General features: G+C 35.9%; 1 protein-coding gene across 1 annotated transcript; it reads left to right on the forward strand.

Annotated features, from left to right (window-relative positions):
• The first annotated feature begins 3,326 nt into the window (after positions 1-3,326).
• On the forward strand, positions 3,327-3,692 carry LOC126704242 (uncharacterized). The gene has a single exon (XM_050403259.1). The coding sequence runs from the start codon at positions 3,327-3,329 to the stop codon at positions 3,690-3,692; it is 366 nt and encodes a 121-aa protein (XP_050259216.1).
• The last annotated feature ends 5,024 nt before the right edge of the window (positions 3,693-8,716 follow it).

The following is an 8,716-nucleotide window of genomic DNA, read 5'->3' on the forward strand; positions in this document are numbered from 1 at the left end:
AACAGGAGAGTTTGTGTTGCTAAACCTTTGAGTGGGATCTCAAAGTCACGAACGGGGGTGTTTGTGTTTTGTAAAGGCCAAAGAAAGAAGGAGTCCGTGGATTCGGAGTTTGCACGTGGTCGTGTCAATAAGTTCTACTGGTGGGTAGCAATAAGAAGTCGAGCGTGGGGGTTTGTAAGTCTTATTGTATGAACTTCGATTCTTTCTAGTGGATTTGCTTTTTACCTTGAGGATAGCTAGGTTAAATCCTCCCCAGGTTTTTTATCGGTTTGGTTTTCCTGGGTTATCATATTGTTGTGTTATTTATTTTTCCGCTGCTTTGCATGATATGATCTTTATTATTGTGATAACCTAGATTTGTTAAATTGGACTAAGTAACAACTTGGCTAATTACCTAGGTTAAATCAATTGTTTTAAGGGGTCTAAAAACCAACAAATGAAATTAAGTTTCGATCTCAATCCCATTCTATTATAATCAAGGTATTGTGTTTTGTACATGTGAAACGTCAAAAATGGTTATCAGAAAAATTCTAAAAAATTCAGTTTCACAAGTCTCGATCAGTCAAGAATTCCTTTCGATCAATCGAATGTTCTTTTCAACCAATCGAATAGGAATCAAATCAAGCAGTGACTTTGTGATGAATATCTTCAATTTTTTGATTGACCAAGAAAAAGATTCGACCGATCGAACGTACTAAATTTTGAATTTTCAATAAGTGTTAAAACATTAATAAAGTGCAAGGCTATGTGTGATGAGATTACACAATGGTTTCTAAATTTTTTTTTTTAAAAAAAATCTTTTAAAATTTCTAGTGGTAGAGAGATTGAGGAGTTGAATCTCACAGCCTTCATTACTAGTTCACAGTAGTGTGAAGTAGGCACTTTGTCTTGGCCTCGAGCCTAGTATTCCATGCGGAAGGTGTTTAATTTCATGATACTACAAGTTTGAACTTCCCGGTTTATAGTGGTGTGAGCAAACACCTTGTCTTGGCCTCGAGCCTTGCATTCCATGCTAAGGATTTTTTGTATCATGGTACTACGAGATTAAACTTTTATTGGTAGATGAAATGTGGCTGCACATGACTCTAGGCAATGGTATACGCTAGACTAAATATTATAATATCCTCTATGCTAAGTTCTTGCTATTATTATTTAGTGGCTAAATGAATAACGACATAGTGTTTGGTAAGAGTTATCAAGATAGCATTAGTAATGAAAAATGTTTTCAATCAATCATAGTATTTAATGTTCATTCTATGCTGAGGGATATTGAATTTGGGATTAGGTTGTCGTTGCATATTTTATATTATGGTTTTATTAAGGTTCCATACTATATGTTTATAAGATAAATTCATAATGTCCAGTTTAGTTATTGTATTCATGTTTATTATTTTCAGATTTAATCGTGGCATCTTTTAGCCTACTTGTTATTGTGAGAGACTACACCTCCGGCCCTTTTTTTGGTGTTGGGCCAAACCCACGTGAATAAGTGGAGTCATGTTATTGCCTCTCAAAATGAAGGTTCAATTGATTATGTTTTCCCCTTTAGATTAAGGGTTTTACAATTGAGTCACCACTTATTTAATTATTAGGATAAATAAGAAAACCATAATTGAAAAGTTCATCATTTTATTAATTTGAAATTGAATTTAAATTGATCATAGGAAATTACATGGCTTTGGTCCTAGATACAATCTAAGATAAAGTGCATGGCTTTGTTTCCTAGTTACAATCTAGAAATTGAAAATTACAAGGATAATCATTGATCTATCAACCCTTGATCTAAGCTCAAAAGCTATGTTACAAGATGGGAAGGTGTTAGGCACCCATCTTGCCCAGTGAAACTGGTCTTCTAGACTATGGTGGCTAATATTCATATCATATCATCTAATATGTTATTAATCAATTTACATATTTAATTTAATGCGTGTGTATGTGACAAACCCTAATTCAACTTATTAAGTATTGCATTTGGATTGAAAAATAAATTCTAGTAAATGTGTGTGAATGGTGATATCCTAGATTCAAGGAACATATTTTTCATATTTTTTTTATGTGGATTTAAGATCAAAGCTAGTGTTATGCATGAACAAGTGATGAACAAGCAAGAACATGTGAAGAACGCATATGAACATGTTAAAGAAAATTCAAACATATTAAAGGAATTTAAATAAACACTAGCATGCTTTAATCCTAATCTCATCATAATAATATAAAAAAACAAGTTAGGAAAAGGGATTATACCTACATGCAAGATCCACACAGTGGAGGAGGAGACTCTTGATGGAGGTCCTAAGGGTGGAGTGGAGAAGAACTAGGAGAGGGAGAGTGAGTCTCACTCAATACCTTGAGTCTCAAAAAGACCAAGATATGACAAGACTATTCAACTTCACTAGAACTCAAGAAAGGAGTAGAAACGGTGTTTCTGTGTGTTTTGGAATGGAGGAGGGGGGGATTAATATAGTAGTAGTGGAAAAAATATGAATGGAATGTCATTTAATGAGGATTGACAAAGAATCATGAACCTAGACTTTATTTCAGACTTTAGAGAAAGCTGGTGCATTAAATGTAGAGATTGGTGGGAGTGATAAGCAAGCAAAATTCGATTTTCCCGAAACTATTGTAACAACCCGTAGAGAGAAATTCAAAAAATAATATCTTATTCAATTCTGATAGGAATTATCTCGTTCTTGTGCTCAAATTGAACTCTGGATGTCCAGTTTCTGGAAAAATTAATCTCATTCACAAATTCAAAAATTCTTAGAGATATCAACGAAATGGTGAACAAATGTCATTTCTTGGAAAATAATTTCAACACAATTAGCATTAATAGGCCCCAAATTAGTTTCCAATTAACATTAATATGCTCCAATCACTTCCATTTCAGACTTAATCGGTTACAAATTTACCTTAATTAAAAAGATAATTACACAAATTACTAATTGAATAATTAATGTTTGATTATTTAATTAATCAAGTGTGTGCAACTTTACCATAAGATGTAGTCCTAGCCAATCAAATTATAAAATATCATTAATTTCAAATTGATTATAATTATAACTAATTTGAATCAATTATTGATAATCACATATAGTCGAACTCAATTTGTAATAGCGCATCTCGGCCATTAAAACTTGATTTGATGATAACTTTCAATCTAATGGTCCAATTAAGGCTTATAACCAGTCAATTTGATCGATACAACATCAAGATCATTTTAATGAAATGAAATGAATGATATAGTGGCCACAATTAAGATGGCTATTTCCAAGGTGAAATTACCTTTTTACCCTCCATGTGAGGTTAAATATAGCTTGTAAAATAGGATGTCAATAGTTACTATTCTTAATCAAAACAAACTGACTGGATCCAACTATGTTGACTGGAAAAGAAATTTAGACATTGTTCTTACTGCTGAGGAGCACAAATACGTGCTTAATGAACTATGTCCAAACTTTCCCGCATTAGATGCACCTTCTGAGGAGAAGCAACGATTTGATTGTTGGAAGAAATCTAATGAGATGGCTAAGTGTTATATCTTAGCATCTATTTCAAATGTTCTACAACATCAAATGCAAGATGTGGAACTAGCTTCAAACATAATGTTTAGTTTGAAGGAGATGTTTGGTGAGCAAGTCCGTTCTACTAAGCAAGACACTATGAGGCTTCTTTTGAATACCAAAATGGCTTAAGGGACTCTAGTAAGAGAGCATTCTCTCAGGATGGTCTCTTATCTAAGTACAGTAGAGGTTTTAGGTGCCAACATTGATAGAGAATCCCAAGTGGATATGATACTCCAATCTCTACTAGAATCATTCAAAAAATTTAGACTTAATTATAATATGAACAAAAAGATTTATACTTTGTCTGAAATGATGAATGAATTGGTGGCAACAAAAGGCATCCTCGTAATAGCTAATATTGATACTAATATGGCTGAAGTTTTTTCTTCTAAGCCTAAGTCGAAATGCAAAGGTGGTAGGAAGATGAAGGATTTCACCAAACAAGAAGGTAAACAAGTTGCCTTAGGAGTTGCCAATAAGGGAAAGAAGAAAGTAAGGGACTACACCAAAGGAAAATGTTTCCATTGTGATGAGAAAGGTCATTTGAAGCGGAATTGTCCAAAATTCATAGCTGACAAGAATAAAAGTATGATGAGATCATTCCTTCTTGAAACTTGTTTAGTACATAATGATGGTCATCTATGCCACTGATTGTTTTGTTTTAAGGATGATATTGCAATGTTAATATGATTAGTTACATTTTTTTTTCTTAATATAAAAGATGAAAACTCAATTAAATTTTTTTTATAAAAAAATTTGTTATATATTATAACAAGATATATTATTAGTCATAAACTTAATATATACTAGCATCTGAGCACGCACTTATACACGTGCTCAGAACCTCTTTCTATTTTTTGGGTAAATGCTAATAATCTATATCTATTATAATTAAGAAATATTTTTTTATTTTTCAAACAAATAAAAATGATAAATTTTAGAAATAAGCAGTAACTGTAATTATTTTTTTGAACGTGAATGGAAAAAATCCTAAATTTTAAGAATTCTCTTTTTTGAATTTAAAATGAAATTTTTTATTTGATATTTATGCCCCTATTTCTAAATGAAGTTACCCTTCATTAATGATGGTATTTTTGAACCACATAAAAGTCCAGGTAAAATAGGAGAATTCTCTTATATTATAACAAGATATATTATTAGTTGATGAGGGCTCAAGTTTACAAGATTCGTCTATAGTGGTCATCCAAACAATCAAACCATGTCCATAGCCTGATTGCATCAAAAAAACCTTAAGAGGAGAGAAGCCTAACAATGTCATCATGTATATGACTGATACTCGTCCATTAATAACAAGACCATTCAATCTCATGATGGTCGTCTAGGACTGACATAAGGGCACGGACGACTAGAAGATACTTGGTGAATTCTACAAGAAAACTTCTCATAAGGCTCCATGTAATCAGATCGTGATGCATTACTCCTAAAACATGGAGAGAATTCCCCATAATCCACTCCACGTTTCCCATTTCCTCCATTAACCACCCACATCACCCATGATTGTGGTGGATCCGAACAATTAAACCCACTTCTAACTCTCTATAAAAGGAACAAGTCCTATTCACCCAAGGTAAGTTCAACTATTCACATTTTTCCCATCCTTGTGTTCTAGAGAGAAAATTAACTTAACCGTCGGAGGGTCCTTAGCCAAGTTACACCGGTTACCTTTGACAGTTCTTTATTTCTTTTCAGGATTTACAGCCATTACTATAGCCCGAAGTATTTCAGCTCACTAATTTTCGTGCAGCATTAGTTGGTGCCGCCTGTGAGAAAGTAGTGAGGAAAAAGTTTCTAAGTGTTAACTTCTTTGCTTTCTAAGACAGGGTTCAGACTAGGTCAATGGCCACTACTCCAGGACACCAGGAGAGTGGAAACGCCTCTAGTCACCTAAATCGTGCGTCAACACCCTGATGACTATCCAACAACAGTTGCAGCCCACGGCAGCTACAATGGCAAAATTGACGTAATGGAACTAAGAGTTAACTAAAGAAGTTAATAGACAGCGTCAGCATCAACGTGGTGAAGAACAGGGAAAAAATTTAGAAAATGAAAAGGCTAAGAACAATGCTGAAGGAGACTAGTCCAGAGATACTGTTACCTGTAAGGTACCACATTTGGAGAGGGAGATGGATCAAATAAAAAGAGTCATGGAAGAGATGAAGGATTCCATGAAGAGCGCAAATCACGTGGATGACCTCGTCCACAGGATGGATTCACCGTTCATTGCATCCATCACAAGTCACCCTCTGCCTTCCAAGTTCGAAATGCCTACCCTGGACTCATATGATGGGACGCATGATCCTTGTGATCACATTGCCACTTTCAAGACAACCATGCATCTTCAAGGTGTACCAAATGAAATCATGTGTCCTACCACATTGAAAGGCCCAGCCAGGGTATGGTTTGGGAAGCTACCACCAAATACCATAACCTCGTTTATTAGCCACTTCAATAGAGAAGCCTTGTTAGTGGACAAGATGGATGACAAGATCCTCTTGGCAACCTTCTACAATGGAGTTAGTTCAGATTTGTTTATCCATAAGCTGTATGATCAAGAGCCATGAACAATGGCTAAGTTGATACATTCATCCTAAAGTTTCATGAACGCAAAGGATGTGATTATTGCTAAGAAAAAGAAGAAAAATGAACAACTGGAGAATGGTTATATACATCATCCAGAGCAGGGTTCTTGTCCAAAGAAAGCCAAAGTAGGGAAGAAAAGGGATCGTGATGAAAAGAAGGCAAGGTCATCCTTAGGACGATATTCCAACTATACTCCCTTGAATACTTCACTTGACCAAGTACTGATGCAGATTAAAGATGATCCATCATTGAAATGGCCTGAAATGATGAAAAGAGATCCTAATAAACAGAACAAAAGCAAGTATTGTTGCTTTCACCAAGACTGTGGGCATGATACAGATGAGTGTTATGACTTAAAGCAGTAGATCAAAGTTCTTATTAAACAAGGGAAGTAGAAATATTTCCTTGGACAAGATCACAAGGATGAAAAGCGGCCAATAAAAGGCAAAGTAGAAGAATTGCTGCGTCAACCACTAGGAGAAATAAGGATCGTTGTAGGAGGTCCATCAACTGGAAGCTCGTCCAAGGCCAAGAAAACCTATCTGCAGGTAGTCCAAAATGTTCAATCATTTAGACGACCACCAAGGATGGTTAGGGGAGACGAGCCTACCATTATTTTCACGGACGAAGATGTAAGACGACTGCACCATCCTCATGGTGATCCAATTTTCATTACTTTGGCCATTGCAAATTATACCACCAGAAGGATATTACTAGACAATGGAAGTTCAGTAGATATCCTTTACTACCCAACTTTCCAGCAAATGAGAATCAACAATGAGCTACTTCGTCCAGTGAATATGTTGTTAATCAGATTTGGAGGAATGAAGGTTCTGCCAGTAGGTACTGTATCCTTAATAGTCATGGTTGGCTGTTATCCACGGTAGATCAATAAGGACGTGAATTTCCTTGTTGTGGATTGCTCATCCTCCTATAATGCTATCATTGGACAACCAACTTTGAACAGTTGGAGTGCTGCAACAACCACCTACCACTTGTTTGTCAAGTTCCTAACAAAGTATGGCATTAAGGAAATACAAGGAGATTAATTATCTACTAGAGAATGTTACTTGGCAATGTTGGCCATGGACAAAAAGATGCAGACAATGAACATTGAAGAAAGAAGAACGTTGGCCGAACCGACTAAAGTATTGGAAAATGTGCCCTTGGACAAGTCCAACCTCAATAAGTTTACTAGGATTGGGACAAGCATGGAAGAGAAGACAAAGTAGGATCTCCTCAGATGTCTCAAAAAGAGCACGAATGTTTTTGCTTGGAGCCATGAAGACATTACTAGGATTGATCCAAGTATGATTACTCATTGACTAAACGTGTCTCCATCTTACAAGCTCATCTGTCAGAAGAAGAGAGTATTTGCCCCAGAACGAATAATGCCATTAAAAAAGAAGTTCAAAAGTTGGTAACTGCAAAATTTTTTCGTGAAGTCTACTACCCTAATTGGCTAGATAATGTGGTGATGGTAAAAAACGCCAATGGCAAATGGAGGTTGTGCATGGACTTCATAGATTTAAATAAGGCATGCCCCAAGGATAGCTATCTCCTTCCACGCATTGACCAACTAGTGGACTTAATAGCTAGACATCAACTGTTGTATTTCATGGATGCATTCTCAAGGTACAACTAGATTAAGATGGATGAGGCAGATCAGGAGAAAACATCCTCCATTACAAATCAAAGTTTGTTTTGTTACAAAGTAATGTCATTTGGTCTGAAAAATGTAGAAGCTACCTATCAGAGACTAGTTAATCACACCTTTCGTCCACAAATAGGGCGAAATGTTGAAGTGTACATGGACGATATGTTGGTCAAGAATGCAAGTGAGACTCAACATATGGACGACCCTCAAGAAACTTTTGACACACTTAGACAATATAAGATAAAGTTAAATCCAAGCAAATGTGCCTTTAGAGTTGTATCAAGGAAATTCCTCGATTTTATGATTTCACAGAGTGGGATTGAAGCAAACCCAGATAAAATCCAAGCGATTGTCCCCGAAGAATATCAAGGACGTCCAGAGCCTCACTGGACGAGTAGCTGCCCTGAATAGGTTTGTTTCAAAAGTTACTGACAAGTTTTTACCATTTTTCAGAGTATTAAGGAAGGCATTTGAATGGATGGATGAATGCCAACAAGTATTTGAAGACTTGAAGGCTTATCTCGCTTCAACTCTGTTGTTAAGCCTGTCTAAACTAGGAGAAGATTTGTATCTCTACCTAGCGGTGTCCCCTCATGCAATAAGTTCGGCCTTGATCAAAGAAGAAGGGAAGGTACAGAAGCTTTTCTATAACAACAGCAAAGCTTTAAGGGGAGCAGAAGCATGATATCCGCTAATGGAAAAGTTAGCATTTTCATTGGCGACAATAGCAAGAAAGCTTAGGTCTTATTTTCAAACTCATGTAATTAACGTCCTAACAAATCATCCACTAAAGAAGGCCATGATCAAGTTGGAGGCCGCTAGACGATTGATCCAATGGGCAGTGGAACTTAGTGAATTTGACGTGCAGTACAGGCTAGGAGAAGCAATAGAAGCT

Source organism: Quercus robur, chromosome 10 (genome assembly GCF_932294415.1).
Source record: "Quercus robur chromosome 10, dhQueRobu3.1, whole genome shotgun sequence".
Lineage (NCBI taxonomy): Eukaryota > Viridiplantae > Streptophyta > Magnoliopsida > Fagales > Fagaceae > Quercus > Quercus robur.

Bases quoted from the DNA above. Each gene is read 5' to 3' on its own strand.
- LOC126704242 (XM_050403259.1), top strand. From the start codon at position 3,327: ATGTCAATAGTTACTATTCTTAATCAAAACAAACTGACTGGATCCAAC.